Consider the following 17,313-nt stretch of genomic DNA (forward strand, 5'->3'; position numbering starts at 1 on the left):
ATACCATGTATTTTCATAAGCTTGCATATCCAAAGGAGAGTTATTATGCTATTCAGTAAGAGATAGCTGATATGTTGAAAGGCAAGTAAATCTAGATAGTTATCTCTGCTACAACCCCAGAAGTATATTCTAGTATTTTTGATGTTGCTAAGAAGAACGGAGGCTAGGGAATTATAATTAACGTTAAAGTCTTGAATAAGTTTATTGTAATTAGAAAATTTAAAATGTCTACTCCGGCGTCTTAATGACCTTTGTTTTTCGAATAATATTGCATTTTATTTTCTATTTACTAAGAAAAAGCCAAATATTCATCTAGTTTGTCCAAAAAATTTACTTTTTATTTTCAATGATATTTCAAAGAAAATTAACATTTTGTACTTTGGATTCACGTCCAAGGTGGAAGTCTTAAAAAAGTTACTATAATAACTTATCTGAGTGGTGAATTTAAAATCGTTTGCAGTATATATCTGAATGATTTTAATATTCAAGCTCCAGATTCCGAACCTGCCCAGCTAAATATTTGTTCCGTGGTAGTTCTATGTTCATATCTAGGCCTCTGTATCGATTTAAAATTATTTTTTTACCTTCTAAACAAATTAAACATATGGTCTTTATATGGGATACCACTGGAGGTCAGGTCATTCTCACAATAGACTAACAATCTAAAGTCAGGAACAGTAGTAAGACATTAATTAAATCGCGTTTTCTTTCATTACGTGAAGTTTTAATGGTTATGGCCCTTTTTGAGAGTGTTTGCCTAACATTTTATTACTCTTCTCAATTATAGAGCTATTTAACGAAGTCGTTCCAATGATTGGAGGAATTAGTCTATTTTTAACTCTATTTCTCACTCTGTGGTATACTAATGTATATAATTTCCATGCTAATTTCCTACTATTCATATTTAATACTTTTTTTTTGTCCCCCATTGAGTGTATCGGAATATTTAGTGTTCTTTAATATGATTTGTTGCATATTTTTTTATGAGAAAGAAGAGACGCACGGAACATAAAATAAAAAGAGTAATTAGAAAGAGAAACCTCCCTCCACACCCTCAGTATTATTAATAAAAACTAAAAGGGATAACTTTAATATCCGTCCTTCCAACTTCGTCTCAGGAAGGAATATAACCTATCTAGTTCGGCAAGATGATGACATCCATTCAATAAATACCTCCAATATATGATTTATAATTAAATATCTCTTCAGATTTTAAATCTAGTTAAGTATCGAATGACTAGTCCAAACTTTTTTCACTTATCAACTTGGAAATTATTTTAACATTTAGTGGTCATCCACAATTTAAGTTTTTTGGATCACCTAACAGGAAACTAGACTTCCTAATTGAACTCCTACCAATCATTCAAGTATTTTACACCTAAGGATTTCTGTTCAATTCAATGTTTTCTTGAATAACAAATATACTTGTTTCAGGCTTATTTAAAAGACAAAATGTTCCATCTTCGACTTTTAGGACGATGGTTATTGACATACGATACAGTTCTAACTCTTTTCGATTATATCAACTTATTATAAAGCTTTTTCAGAAATGAATGCACAAATCTAGTAAATATTTTTTTGATTTATAAAATGTACTATAGTATATGTAATCCAATTTAGTCTTTATTTAAAAAATTCCGAAAAAAGCTTTATTCATACCTAATAAATACTTACAAATTGTAGAAAATTCTGAGGGATTTAGGTAATCTTTTTGTATTACAACATCAGAGGCTTCTTCAACAGTCAATTAATCAAAGGTAGATTGCTTACATGAAAACTCCTTCCTCACTATCAATATTGAGTGAAATGAAACTTTTTTGGAGTATGAATAAAATAAAGCAAAGTTGGATTTATTTCTTGTAAGCTTTTCTTCTACTTTATTCCTATTTAATTGGGTTTCGATCATTCTCTTTCTTTTTATAATAGAAAAGAATTACTGCTACAATTTCCATAGTTTTTGACACAGGAATCTTCTTCTAAACAGTTATATTGCTTGTTAGTAAATTGGAATATTATTCTGTCAAAACCCTGGTATATTTACATAAAAAAATAAATTACTAAATGAGTACCATACGAGTTTGCTATTATTTTTGTTTTTTCCCTTATTGATTCAATCGGTTTTATTTTATTTTAGTGCTATTTCGATACTGAGACTCTTGTCTGACGAGTAAAGAGCTAAAAAATTATATTGTACTCTATATTTATTATATTCAAGATAAATTACAAATTAATATCTTATTTTCAGTTTATGTTTTTCAAATGAGCATATCATATTTAGTGCATAATATCATCTTATTTTGCAATGTATTATTGATTTCTTCGCTATATTGATAGTTATATTTAATTGAAAATGTATATTCTGAACTATTTTCTATTTATTGAAAACCAATTTTAATCTATTTTTTGATTTTTGATTTTAGTACCGCAATCGTCGGAGGGTAAAAATTTACGTATTAGTGGTAATAATTTTATTTCATTACCTTATAATAATATGGTTCGAGCTTGTGAGTTAATTACACTGATTTGAACATTAAGCCGATGAAACCGTTGCAATTTCATTTTTTTTTATCTAATTTCCCTACTTGTTTCTTTTTTTTTCTTGAAAGAGAAAAAATCATAAGAAAATACATGAAATTATTGAAAAAGGAGAGCTTTTGTCAAAAGGTCCTCAAAAATAGAAGGAGCTATAGTAAAGGTAAACTGAAGCATAATAATAACAAAACAGGAGAAATTATGCTTTCTAAATGAGTGTGTAAACACTTCAGTGAACCTACCTCTAGAGAAATAAGTTTGATATTTAGATGTGCTTTTTAATTTGACAACTGCTAAAATTTTGAAATGCAAAACACAACATCATTTTGCTAATTATATTGTTCATATTGGATTTAAATATATCCAGCAAAAATCTCATAAATGAGGCTAATAGTAGCATAGACTCCGGTAAAAAAAAGGTAAAATTACCTTAATTAATGGTGCAAGATCCTGAAAAATTACTAATTTATCTTCTAAATTTTGATCTTTCATTTTGTTTCGATAAATTGAGGATTTACTCTAAAAAAATTGATTTACTCAGATCTTAAAATATAAATAGTAAGCTTTAAATTTTTAACGTCTGTAGTAATGATGATTATATTAATTATATTAGATTATTATACTATCTGTTGTATTAATGTCATTATGATAGTAATAAGTAATTAAGTTTTTTTTGAAGATGATTAAGACTAACAAAGCTTCAAAATTGCAAGTCTACAGAAGCTAAGAGGTCACTTATAATCTTTTATCACATAATCACTTAGGAATCAACAATTCACAAAATCTATTTATAGAGATAGCAGCAAAATATAATATGTAATGCAGACCAAAGTATCAAGAATAAAGGGTGCATATTCATTGAGAATCTAAGATTGACTTCTATTTTTTCCAAGGGATTTCTGCATTATGTACATCAAGGAAACTGAAGGATTCTTAACAATGAAATATTTTTGAAAGAATAAGAGACGGAAAAAAAGTCGACTTTGGAAGGAACAGGATTCAAGAGTTTCGACAAAGGAGCTGTGGATGAGAAATGAAACTCTTTATTCCTCACTGGGTAATTCATTAGGGAAGTATTTCTTATTGTGGAACTCTCCAGTTCTAGATAACTATTTATATGTAATATCATAATAGAATATGCATTGTAGATCAAAATTTCTAGAAAAGAGAAGCTCATTATCTTTACGAGTCTAGAATTATCTTGCACTTGTTTTACAATGACTAAAAGAGACTCAGTAGTAATAAGGAAATCAGGCGTGAGATTGAAGTGTACATGTTATATAATTATCTGTATATCACAAAGTTCAACTTACAAATGGAATTGATGTAAATATGATTGAGATGAGTAATTTATCTGTTAGATAAATCAAAAACACATTATCAATGAAATAGTTTTCTTAGAGTAAGGGGCGAAACAGAGTTAACCTTAAAGAATTTCAAAAAAAGGAGCTGTGGATGGAGGAAGTTAACTCTCTCTCTGTTCCTAACTGTGTCTTTCTGTCATTTTATGACACTCCTTAGTTCTTATATGTAGAAGTATACCATGATTCCGTAGAGGGTCTGGAGGAATTTATGTACACGGAAAATGATTAACGAGATCAAAAGTCACTATCACAGACCTTGACATGAAGAGGCAATTGCATAATCAACGATCATTCCATTAAAGGGTGTAAGATCCACTGAACGAGTGAAACACCTGTTCAAGGGATCTCGCATTAAGAGTTGAGATCCCTTGAAGAAAGAGAGTATTAGAAGACGTATCAATTGGATATTCCTAGGAACAGGAAGGATGGATGGATGCAGATCCATATATACGATTGTTCCAGAGGAGAGATCCATCCAAATGACTATGAATGAAATGTATTTCCATGCAGATCCAACTCCTCACTTCCCTCCTTCTGCTGTAAGTCCCCCTTTATATATTCTCAGGGCAAACTCATTTCACGGGGAATACGTCACTAGAACCCATAAATTCAGCTAGCATGCTAATGACGATGAGTTCAAACTAGTTGTTCTATTTGAATCTGCTGTCTCCATATGGTTCGAAAACAGACTATATGGAGACAGAAAAAATATAGATATAAAACTGTCTCCATATAGTCCGCTTTCTCCGTAAAGTCCGTAACCGTGTAAAACGAAAAAAAATAGTTTTGGGCCCGTATATATTCCAAAATTCCCTGGCCGCTTTTAAGGAATGTTTTCCTTTCAGGTAGTAAAAATGTAAAATTTGGCAAATTTCTTCCTTTGACACCTCCATACTTGTTGGAATCTACGTTTTTTGCATATGTGATTATGTTTAATTGTGTTTTCTTCCAAAAAGGAAGACGGATTTTTTCTATATTTTTAATTATATTATTCATTCGAAATATAGAACTTTGTACCGAAACACATCTGTAGTTATTGTCTAATATTTTATTATAGAGTAAGTAATCCAGTCCATTAATTTCATTTTCCTTGGTTATTGAGAGAGACCTAAATCCTCACAACACTCAACAGCCTATTATTCACGACTGCACCGTTCAATCGCAATACTGTCCAAAAAGCATTTGTAATATACACTCACATCTTTACAACATTTTATATGATTCGATGTGACCAATAATCAACAAGATATACTTAGTTTAAAAAAAGGGGCGGGAAATACGAAATTTCTCTGTGGCTGCTAGGACCATCAGGAGGGCCGTGAAGGGTGACTTGAGATTGTCTTTATAAACGACATAAATATATAGAGAGCTTATTATTTTATTAAGTCTAATAATACTTTTTAATAAAATTCAGTTTATGAGTTTTTTTGTGTTATTTATCTAAACTCAATTTTTCTAAAGAAACGTCTTTATAACTTTTTTTAATGGGCTTATGTTTTCTAAAATGGTGAACTTATGATATTTAGCAACTAGGTATGTATTTTTGTAATTAAAGCCATAAGGATTCGTTTAATGATTTTCTTACAAAAATAAGTGTCAAAATTTATTCAAAATGAGAGAAAGACATTAAGATCATGAATACGACAACAACAAAAAAGAAGATGAAGAAGATATTGAGATTGAAAGAGAAACTCTCTGTAGTATCCAGGGAGTACTGTAGTCTGCATTATACTTATACGTCCTAATATTCAAGAAGTTGTGTTACAATTCTTACAATTGTTAATTTATTGTTTGTCCATAAAAGTTTGAAATGAAGAGAATATTACATTCAACGAGAATCATTTTGAGCTACATCCTCTATAAGTGTTGGAACGAGTAAAGTGATTGAAGAGAAAACACAGATTAGTTACTAATGCTTCACAGACCCCCTGATAATTAAACAAAGAAATTAAGGATTTGAATACTTGATAATTAAAAGGTAAGAAAAAAAATGTTATTGCTTTACGAAGATTATATATATTTTTATCTCAATAGGTGAAGTATATTGGATGTTTATCGGAAGTGGATCTAAGGATATTATAGGAAAAATCTGCCTGTTATTATGGATACATATTTTAAAAATCTATCTTACTTTACTTATTTTATTTAAATATTATAATATAAAAAAAAACTTTAATATCTGTATCAAAAACTGTTATTTTATTTACATCAGGGAACCTAATTCATTAATTTCCTATATCTATAATTTTGTATGTTACAGCATATTTAATATCTAGTTGAGTCTAGGCAAAAAAAGTTATCGATATAGAAAGAGAGAGAGAGAAAAAACAGGAAGAACAGTTAGAAAGAGAAAGTGGTGATTGTAGATTTTAGTAAACGTGCCCAAAAAACTCAATACATAACATTTTTTGGTAGACTATAATAAGTTGTATTCATTCATAAACAATATTAAAAAATAATATAAATATACATCTGAGGAGTTTGAGCGGAATTTCCAGGCTGAGCTTCTTGACTTAAAGGCTAGGAAAAAATTAAAAAGGTGATGCCATCCCCTCAATCCATATTCCCTTTGCTTCTCCCAGTTCAGATTAACCTAAATCCTTCAGAGATATTCATAAGGAAACTCTCGAACGGAAAGAGCTTATGAAACAACTATTGGAAGACAGTAAGGTCCAGGAAACCAGTATAAACTCGGAAACAGGGACTAATAATGAAGGATTCATGGAAATTTGTGGTAGGATCACTGAGTCCAAGCAAGATCCTTTGAACAAGACGGAAAGCACTCAGATTCACGTTTACAAATTCAAAAAAAGGAGTCCAATGTGAAAAAGCAAACGGGCCCTTGTTTTGGGAGTGCAAATGCAAAAAATAATGTCAGGAAGAACTTTTTTTGACGAAAAGGGAATTGTGTCTGTACAAAACCAAGTGCAAGTTACAAAACTCAAAGAAGTTCAAACAAAATTTAATAAGGACCACCCTATAAAACAGGCACTCCAAAATCCAAGTAAGAAGAATTATAGATCCATTAGAGAATTTCAATCGAGGATAATCAAAGAGGATGTAGCCCCTCCACTCATCATATGAAGCATTAGTTCTCGAGCTTTTGAATATTTAAATTCCAAGAAATTTCTTCCATTACCCAGTCATCAGACTCAAAAAATCGTTCTACTAGATTTTAAGTGTGGAGGAAACCTCATTAGATTAAAAATGATGATATTCTATAAATATAAATACCATGGAATATACAATATTATTTAAACATATAAACATTAATTAATTTCCTTACAATTACACAACGAAGGCATTTCATGTCATCTCGTCTGAATATAAACAATTACAAACAACACTGCATGTCTAGGCGTGTGGTGGTTTGGAGAATCCTCTTCATCCCCACCCTCCATTACATGATCCCTTTAAGTATAGTAGAATGGGATGATCAAACTGATTGCTCCAGGTATAATCCTGAGTCAGGGTCGTAGAACTTTTTTTCCATTCTTACAGGAGTTGACCTCCGTACATTTGCATTTGGAAAACCCTCCTATCTCTTGTTGAACGTTCTGTCTCAGGGATTGATTTGGTCTGGGCATCATGTATCTGAGGGGTAGAAACGTCTTCTGAGACGTTGATATCTTCTATCTGAACATCTGTGGCATTGATACTCCAGAGGACGGGTCGGGGGAGTTCCTTGAAGTAAGGATTGCCTTCAAAAATGCATCTGTGTTTAGAATTTTATCCCTTCCTGTTTTATTTTGAAGAAATATCTTGATCGACTTGACTGCCACTTCAGCTCTGCTGTTTGATTGCGGGAAATATGAAGATGATGTCCTACGATGTATTCCCCATCTTTCAAGGAAGATTTTGATGTCTGAAGCTGCAAATTTAGGACTGTTGTCTGTGGCTATCTGTTCAGGTACGCCAATCGTGGCAAACCATTTTCTTAGGCGTCTAATAAGCCCTCGGCATTCAGTATCACAGTCTTTGCACATCCCATATACCTCCGTCCATCCAGACAACCTGTCTGCTACGAAATAGTATCTATTTCCCTTCACCTTACAATAATCAGCTACAATTGCCTCGAACAGTATAACATATTGAGTAGGGTGCATTCCAGCTTCTGACGGTGCAACCGAATTGAAAGTGACACACGACTCTCAGGTCTTCAATATGTCGACTATGATGTTGGGTAACAGTAACAGCGGCATGAGCCATCATGCTTGACGTGCTCTGATGTGCAGTGTGTAGGTTAGACAGAACTTTACTCCTCATAAGTTACAGGATTACGATTCTGTCATTGTATATTATCACGGTCTGCAATTCGTACAGGTATTGAATATATGCCCTAAATGTTCGTAGGTGCTGTGGGAGTTCACTTCTGACAGTAGGTTTGTTGTCTATGAGCGTCTTTTTATGCGGAAAATTCGCATATTTGGGACCTCTTCCAAGGTTTTGATCACCAAGAAGTTTTAAATGTGGTTTGTGATCCGTAGCTACGACTAAATCGTCGCAGCCAAAATGGGAAGTACCTTGTTTGCTCCTGCTAAACCGAGCATTTCAATCTCCGTGGGTACGAAACGGCTCTTTGCTTGTGATAAAAATATTGAACCAACGAGTGTAACCCTCAATCTTACCTCACAAAAATCCAGTAGTTGGAATGTACATTTACAATGTTTTTGACTGAGGTAGTACCCAATACAAATTTGGACAAATTGATACGCAGGTAAGTTCTTTTTACGCGGTCGAATATTTATTATGATGAGTTCCTTTGAATTTATAAACGCTGATTCTAACTCGTCGTCCCACTGAAATCCTTTTTTCGGACTGAGTATTGGTTTAAAAGTAGCCATTATGTCTCTCCGTTGGCCAAACAATGATCTTATGCCTGTTGCCGATTAGGGGCAGGAAATGTCACTATAGTCTCCAAGTATTTAGGCAAGGGTTACAATTTGCACGTTGATATTTTGACTCCAGCGAAATCTGTGACCCTCTCACAAAACCGACAATTCTCCTGATTCTGTATGAGCCCTGATTTGCCCATAATCTCCAAGAAGTATATGCCCCTCCACCAGTGCTCTTCCATTGATTTGTGGTAAATCAGAGTGTCATCGACGCACTGCATACGCCTTGGGGCAAAAGACATAATCTCGTCCAGTCGCCTTTTATAGCCGTCGCTGCTAGAACAGAATCCTTGAGGTGTCCTTGTGTATATAGGCCTTCCAAAAGGCGTGATAAAGGTTGTAAGTTGTCTGTCGTCTATGGCTATAGGTATCCCATGGTATCCGTTCCATACTTCCATGACTGTTTGTCGGTGTTCTGTGGGATAGATCACACCATTTGAAATGGGGTCCTTAGTGCGTGTGTCTGCCTCTGACAATATTTATTTAGAGGAAATAGGTCCACCATAGGTCTCCTAGATTCACTACTTTGTTTCCGAGTCACGACCATACAGTGACGCCATTCAGTTATTTCACCATTGGGAACAAGCTCAATTATTCCCATTTTCTCGTCATTGGGAAGATATCTCTCAACTTTTTATTTCCAATGGATTAGGACAAGTGATGGCGTCTGGGCTGCCTTCAGAGTAGCGTCTTGTTTGATAAAGATCCTAATCGGCTGTCCAGAGACGTTAGGAAGAATTTGGTATGGACATGTGTTAAAAGTTGATGTAGTAAATTTTTGAAACAGACATTCTTTCATGCTTTTAACATTTTGTTCGTTACAAAGCAAGGGTAATTTTTCCGGTCTAGAGGGAGGTTTGGAACTCCAGAGACAATCCCACTCGTCATTGTCTCTCTTTGTCTTAATTTCACAGTTGATGATGATGGGCTCAGGAAATGTTTGCCCAATAATTCCTATTATCTGAGAGAGTCCCTCATGAGATAAACATGGCTGACATATAATGGTGGCAAAAATGACATCCCGTCTTTTGACTTTGAGGGGCTTCATTCTGAGTAGAATAGTCCCATCTATCTTTATGGCTTCATCATTTGCTGCTTTTATTGTGCCATGCACTTGAAACAACTGCTTTAATTGTAGTTCACTTTTTAAGAATCCCGTCCGTCCACATAAATAGTGGTGTCTGCCACTGCTTGGATGGTTGTCAGTTACATTCTGGGGAACTTCGTATCAATGGATTTGTAATCACACTTTTTCTGTATATTCTATGTATAATTGAATGAGGGGCTATCCTTCCAGCTGAGATTTGTTCCACAATCCGTTTGAGTAACAGATAATTTGTCCTTGACGGAGATCTGACTTGTGAGATTTCATCCATCGATGTCACTTCAAATATTGGACATACCCGCATTGACTTGACCCACAAAACTAGGGGTGTGATGGTTTGGAGAATCCTCTTCAATGTGTGAACCTGGTTCATCATTAAAAAAAAGAGTATGTCAGAAGAATATTAAGAGCGTATGGTGGTTCTTTATTTCGAAGAAATGGAAGTTAGAAGGACGATTGAAATTTCCTCTAACCTTAAGAAAGTATTTGGATCTTGGAAAAAAATGCAGGTTGCAATGGTGAGAGCACTTTTTGATGCGTGGAATTTTAATCAAAGCCATTGCTTTTGATATAAGTAAAATATCATTAATCTCCTAGTTACAACTCTTTCTGTACAACGTTTCATTTGAAAAATATGAGGATATAAAACGCCAAATTTAAAAATTCCCTGATTGTTCTCATTTGCTCAAATTATTTTGAGATCATATATTAGATCATGGATACATTTTCAAAGATTATGATGGTAATTCTGCAAGTTTGACTAAAAATGACTTCCAAGACCTTCTTCAACAAGATTGTGGTGAGTTGAAGATAACCTTCAAAGTAACTAAAGAATCCCATCTTGAATGTATTGGAAATGTAAGACAACGAGCTTTCATCTAACAAAATATCCAAAGCATTTTTATTCATCTATGGGTAAAAGAAAGAATCTCAGTCTAAAATTTAAATAGTTAATGATTGGTTAGATTGTATAAATGCTAGTTGATCATACAGCAAAAAAAAAAAAAAAACTTTCTTTTGGGTTTGGTATACATTTGGAATGACAGATATAAGAACCAATTAAATTGGTCTCTAAAGTCAAAATGACCATCCTGAATTATCTATTAAATAAATATGGAAGTATAGCTTTGAGTCTGCAATCATCGATCAAGATTATTTGACGTAGCCCTTTACTCATTATTATGTGAAGGACTGTGTCAAAGCATCTGATCAGGATATCATAAGAATTGAGAAAAATAATCTATAACAAGGATCGGCTCCGGCATGGAAAATAGAACAGAAATAGAAATTGACTGCCTCTAGATTTGATGATATTTGTAAGTCATGTCATGGCTATAGTTGATAATATTGTGGGGGAGAAAGGCAAATGGTATCATTGTTTAAAATGCTGATGTGATTCTCACTGATAATCACATCAGTATTTATCAGTTGCCTGCTTTATTATTATTTTTGAGGGTATAACAAAAGTATTTATTAGCAAAATGTTTAATAAAGATATACTACGTATAATTGAATTACACGGTTTTTATCCGTTACAGTAGATTTGAAAACGTAACACTCCATCAAATTGTAATTAATTATGAACCATATTCTCACAATAATAACTAATAAAACGACAAAGTAAGAGTATTTCGAAATATATTTGAAGTTCCAAGTTTAAAATAGAAGGCTTAAATTAAATATAATCTACATACTAAAAAATAAAAATATAAATCATCATACATTACATTTAAATATACAAAATTAAACAATTAGAATCATATAACTAATAATAACAATAAATTATAAATACAGAATATTGAAATAAAAGATTGAGCTACTACCCCCGTTGTTGTGACCGTGTAAGCAGTTGTTTTTGCCCTTTTAATGAGTTGTGTATCATAATTTTTGATATGTTTAGCTAAAATAGAATCATATTTTATGGTTAGATTTATAATAACTTGAATACTTACTGTTAGATAGTACAAAATTCAGAGTTACATTTCGAAATTAATATATTTTATACTTTTTACTGATAACTAAGGGTGATAATTTTGGTAAGAATAGAAAAGCGTGCTAGGAGAAGAGAAGAAATACTTATGGTATCATTGATTAAATCAATCAAGAACGTTATCATTCCCACCTTTATTATTCAATATTAATATAATATTAGATGGTGATAGTCGATAGAGAACTGAATAAATTGCATAAAATAACGTCGCCTTCTGTCTGGATTTCTGAAAATGGAGTACCAGGAATTTGGAAAATACTTACCAGATGAGAAACAGATGGTTTGTCGGATTTGTCGATATAAATGTGCCTTTAGTCCCCTGTCTAGAATTACACGCCACTCATTATCCTCACTTCATATCAAGAGCATGGATATTCATCTAAAAAATCAAGTTAATGATGAATATATCAAGTCAGACTTTAACTCTGATCTCACAAAGATGCTTATTACATCTTATGATTTTTTGGTGATAAAAAAAAGCGGGATTTTTTTTTTTGTTAATTCTGAGAAAAACGCTTTATAAGTTTTTCTAATTCAATAAAAAAACCGAAGATGATTTTTTAGAGTCAAAGACAATATTAAACCAAAGAAAAACTGTCTAACAAGTTATTAAATTATTCATATTTGTTTAAATTTTTACATGAACATAATATATACAAATTCAGTCAATTTGATCCAGCAGTATTTGATCTTTAAATCAAATTTTGATATCATCAATATAATCAATTTCAGGTGGTGAGGTTTGTTCTTCACCAGCTAATCCCTTTCTTTTAACCGTTATTATTACGTTAATATTTATACAATCTTCTTTAGAAATAATTTTCACGTCAGGACGTCTCAGTATCTTTTTATGATAGTTTAACAAATAACCAATTTTTATCAGGTTAATTTATGCTTAAAATCCAGGGCTCCTAAGGAATTTATCACTTTTTTGAATTAATATCCATTATAGTACTCACAATAACAGATACGTTTATCATACTGTCGCAATATTGAGAAAAAGTATCCCAGCTTGCTTTTATGTTATCACCACACATACTAGGGTTTTTTTAAACGAACGAAGCACTCATAAATAATCAATTCCGGTAATTAAGTCTTACGGCGGTCGAGTTCTCCTTGAATGATTTTATAGGTCTTGGCCAGTCCATTGATCCTATAAGCATGTATTCTTTTATAAGTAATTTTTGTGGGATTAATTAGTGTAGCCTACGGAAGTTGATTTTTCCCCTCATAGTATTTGGAGTATTCACTTCAACATTTTGATTGGCAAATGAATCCTCCACCATAATCCTTCTATCTGCCCTGATTGCATTCCTGAAGCTGATCGTTTTTTCTTTAATAGTTCTGATAAATTTTGTTTAGGACTTTTGGAGGTACTTCTTATCGAACCGGAAATACAGAACTTTCAACTATTTTTCGATGAAGAGTTTTGATTTACTTATGTTGGTTTCAGAACTCACACTCTATTATACATAGTATATATATTCATTTATATTTCACATAATGTTTTATTTTTATTTATTTAGATACTATTCTTTAATGTATGTAATAACTGTTGAAAATTTGGTGATTATGTGATATACGATCCACTAAAGATATTGGTATATCCGTAATTAACAAGAATTCAGGTGTTGTTAAAGAAAAATAACTGTAATAATATTTACTCTGATAGTATTTGCTCCTTAAATTTTTTAGAACGTTATTTAAAAACTAATGTTATTTTTATCAATACCCCTTTTTTTCGAACTAAAAACCAGAAATATAGATTAAAAATGTCAAGTGCATGTCGTTTTAGCCACATTTTCAAATAATAGTTTTAAGATTATTTCGTGCAATTGATCCTCCTTGAAATAGTGAATGCTGCAACCAAAAATAAAAATTATATTCAAATTATTTGAAGAGTTAATTTTATCCAATTACATACATGTAAATTTATGTATGTCTTAGCATGTCACATTACAAATATTCACCAGTTACTTAATTTACGTCTCTATTTTAATCGATCAATACAGAGAAAGGGACATTTCCCCCCTCTTAAGACGCGCCCTTTCTTCCTTTGTATATGCGTGTAGTTTCAATAAGACTCAGTCTTTAGATGAGACATGATTGATGCAATTTTTTTTGTGTTGACATTTTCTGCTTAAAAAAAATAGATGTTGAGAAATAACGTGATACCGTTTTATCAATGATTTATTTTCCTCTGTAATGTAATGACGAAGGATTGGATTCTTGATGTTGAATGGTTCGTAATGTTATTTTTCCTAGAAGTGTGTTACTTTGATGTTTAAAGATAAAGCTTTTTTGAAATTAATGTCGATACTTACTCAGGATTTATTTTCAGGGATATGCTGACATATATCTGTTATTACTCCCCTTTCATTCAAAAAATAAATTAATGATCCTTTTATAAAGAATTGTTTTATATTGTTATAAGGCCCAGTCTTAAAAAATCACCTTTAGCATATTTTCTCGTCTTAACAGAATTGTCCTTCATTGTGAGACATATTAAAATTAATTTATAGTTGGTAAGATTTGATTTAGACTTTTAAAGAGTCTACGTCTGAACTAAGGTTTTGACGTTAACAACTCACAAGTTATCACGAGATAATGATTTGACAATTCCCAGCTAGGGGTGCCATTTGTTGTTTGTATCGTCTTATAATTTTGACCCCATGTCTAGTAAAATACCCTAAAAGAAATAGACTATTGGAATGAAGTCGTGAAACGCTTGGAAGCTTAGAGGAGGAGGGAATACTAGGTTGGGGCATTTCGAGAAACAAACATTGAATCAATAATCAAAGAAAATTTGTGAAGTAGGCGTTTGAGGAGGTGATATAATATTATATATATTAGCGCGGGTGGTGAGAAGGGCGTACTTATGCTCACCTGAGTAGAGCTTCGCCGTGGAAAGGAGAAGAGGAGGAAGGGAAGGAGGGAAGGAGGGAAGGAAAGGAAGAAAGAAAGAAAGAAAGAAGGAGAAAGAGCGAGATAGAGAGAGAAAAGGAAAGAAGGAGAAGGGAAGAAAAAGTGTGTGATCTTGATCCTTTCAGTAAGGAGTGTGTAAGCTATGGTTCGGATCGACTCCGAGTAGGATCTCCTCCCCTTTTAGGAATGGCTTTCTAATGTCTCCTTGTGAATTCATCTAGGTATAAAGGACGAATCATTTACAATACACGCTTCCAGGATCGTCTTTCATCTGGTGAAGTTGGGAGTGAGTCTTGGAGCCTCTCAACAGGCTCGGATACCTCCTTGGGAAACTGTTCAGGTAGGAGCGTCAGGAGGAGCATCAGGAGGAGGAGGAGGAGTGTTATCGTGGGTGGTGGTGGTGGGTGCCCCTCCTCTTGGCCTCTGCCGGCCCCCTCTCCCTCCTGCTTGGGCCCCCTCAAGGCTGTGCGTGAGGGACCTTACTTGTGTGGGGATCCTGAGGCTGGTGGCGTCAAGGCTTCCCTGTGGAGTGTGGGCGGAAGTAGAATGGGAGGAGCAGTGTCCCGTGAGTATGGCGTCTAGGCGTCGTGTGTAGGGAGGGGCGTAATGCAATCCACTTTGTTTGTTTTGCTCTAGGAGGAGTCAAAGGGGCGAGTAGCAGCAGTGGCAGTGGCAGCAGGAGCAGCAGCAGGAACAGCAACAGCGTGACCAAGATGGAGGTGCGGATCCCTGCAAGACTGGAAATGCTTTTGGACATGCCCTCCGCCCTTGGCGACATTCAACTGAAGCATGCATGGAACCAAGAGGATAGGTTTGTTGTCTTGATGCCCTCTCATCTTTATCCACTCGATTTCTCTTTTCCTCTACAAGGTCCTATAACATCTTCGTCAAGGAAGATGACAAACTTACATTTCATCGCCACCCAGTAGCTCAATCTACTGATTGTATCCGGAGTAAGATTGGTTATGAAAAAGGTCTCCACGTTTTTGAGATAACTTGGTCAACTCGACAAAGAGGTACACATGCTGTAGTTGGCGTAAGCACTGATTCAGCTCCCATTCATAGTGTTGGCTATCAGAGTCTGGTCGGTAATAATGAACATTCATGGGGATGGGATTTAGGAAGGAACAAGCTCTATCATGACTCCAAAAATAATCCTGGTTCGACCTATCCTTCATACCTTAAACATGATGAGACTTTCTTCGTGCCTGACAAATTCCAAGTTGTTCTTGATATGGATGAAGGTACACTAGGATTTGTTGTAGATGGAAATTACTTAGGACCTGCATTTCGTGGTCTTCGTGGCAAAAAACTATACCTCATGGTATCTGCTGTATGGGGCCATTGTGAAATCACGATGAAGTACATCGGTGGAATGGATCGTAAGTATTTAGTTTTTATAAGATAGTCTGCTACATTTGTATAACTTCTAGCGGAGCCCCTACCACTAATGGATCTGTGTCGAAGAATTATTAGACTTAATATTACGAAAGAAAGGATTGAACAAGGTCGCATTGCTGAGCTCAACTTACCGCAAACCATAAAAGACTATCTAACTTACAAACGAGAAGATAATATAGTGGATTCGTATTCATGTAGTGAAGTTAATGTTAATAATAACTCAGATTCGTCGTTAGGACAAATGAACTACTCTTGATATTATTCTAAAGAACAATGTAAATTTTGTTTGAGGCCTCGTGTTACGCCCCATATCAATTCCTTCTGTCTGAATATTGTATATATAAATATATATATATATATTATTTTTATATTTAACGTTTTTTATTTAAAATTGCATTTTTACATTTAAGAAAAATAAATAAACATCAATTTTTCCTTTGCCTTATGTCAATTTTTTTAGCTATAGTTTGAGGTATTTTTAGTAAGGCATATGTTAAGTTCTTGAGTAGTAAACATCAATACTTTGAAAGATAATGTTATCAATGTAATTCATGTACCTATTGTTTTATACATATATTTTATCAACAATAAATCCAAATTTTCATTATTATTTTAATTTATTATTATAGATTTTATTATTAATAATTACTGCAATATTATATGTTTACTATAATTCTTAATTACATTTTGGAGATGAAGTCATGAAAAATGTAATCTAAACCCGGAATTTCTATAATTAAGTGAGTTTACACATAGTTTGAAAGAGTACACAATGCAATGAATAAAATTTATCAACATCATTTTCAAGGAGAAGAACTTATTGTAAATTAAGCTGTATCTTTAGTAGGAGTAAAAGCGCTACGATAAATTAAATTTTACAAGGATTTTTTACATTTTCCCTATTACTAACAAGAAACATTTTAAAAGACAACCAGTTGCAAGATGTAAAATTTAATAATTTTCGATCTGTAAGAATCCCAAAAGCTGACTATAATTGAAAAACCCTCGCAATATGAAGAATGTTTGGGGGATAGCAGCTAAACAGTCAAACGTTTAATTTCAATTACAGCTGTAAAGAAACATGGCTTCAGACGAGTGCGA

General features: G+C 33.3%; 1 protein-coding gene and 1 long non-coding RNA gene across 6 annotated transcripts; one reads left to right on the forward strand and one right to left on the reverse strand.

Annotated features, from left to right (window-relative positions):
* Positions 1 to 12,478: 12,478 nt before the first annotated feature.
* On the reverse strand, positions 12,479 to 14,349 carry LOC121126589 (uncharacterized). Of its 3 annotated transcripts, XR_005866989.2 has the most exons (5): positions 14,211 to 14,349; positions 13,864 to 14,147; positions 13,097 to 13,746; positions 12,846 to 13,039; positions 12,479 to 12,797 (listed from the first exon to the last, which is right to left on the reverse strand). It is a non-coding gene; the product is annotated as an uncharacterized lncRNA (long non-coding RNA). The 3 variants fall into 3 exon arrangements; XR_005866986.2 differs by having other exon boundaries at positions 12,479 to 13,039; XR_005866988.2 differs by having other exon boundaries at positions 12,479 to 13,039; positions 13,864 to 14,161.
* LOC121126587 (protein gustavus) lies at positions 13,987 to 16,828 on the forward strand. 3 transcript variants are annotated; one of them, XM_040721877.2, is made up of 5 exons: positions 13,987 to 14,128; positions 15,033 to 15,380; positions 15,448 to 15,622; positions 15,682 to 16,193; positions 16,245 to 16,828. In XM_040721877.2, exons 1-5 carry the CDS (start codon positions 14,119 to 14,121, stop codon positions 16,466 to 16,468), a joined length of 1,269 nt encoding a protein of 422 aa, XP_040577811.1. In that variant the 5' UTR covers positions 13,987 to 14,118; the 3' UTR covers positions 16,469 to 16,828. The 3 variants fall into 3 exon arrangements, with proteins under 3 accessions (XP_040577811.1, XP_040577809.1, XP_040577810.1); XM_040721875.2 differs by having other exon boundaries at positions 15,033 to 15,376; XM_040721876.2 differs by lacking the exon at positions 13,987 to 14,128 and adding an exon at positions 14,796 to 14,973 and having other exon boundaries at positions 15,033 to 15,376.
* Positions 16,829 to 17,313: the final 485 nt, after the last annotated feature.

The sequence above is a fragment of the Lepeophtheirus salmonis genome, chromosome 12, assembly GCF_016086655.4.
Source record: "Lepeophtheirus salmonis chromosome 12, UVic_Lsal_1.4, whole genome shotgun sequence".
Lineage (NCBI taxonomy): Eukaryota > Metazoa > Arthropoda > Copepoda > Siphonostomatoida > Caligidae > Lepeophtheirus > Lepeophtheirus salmonis.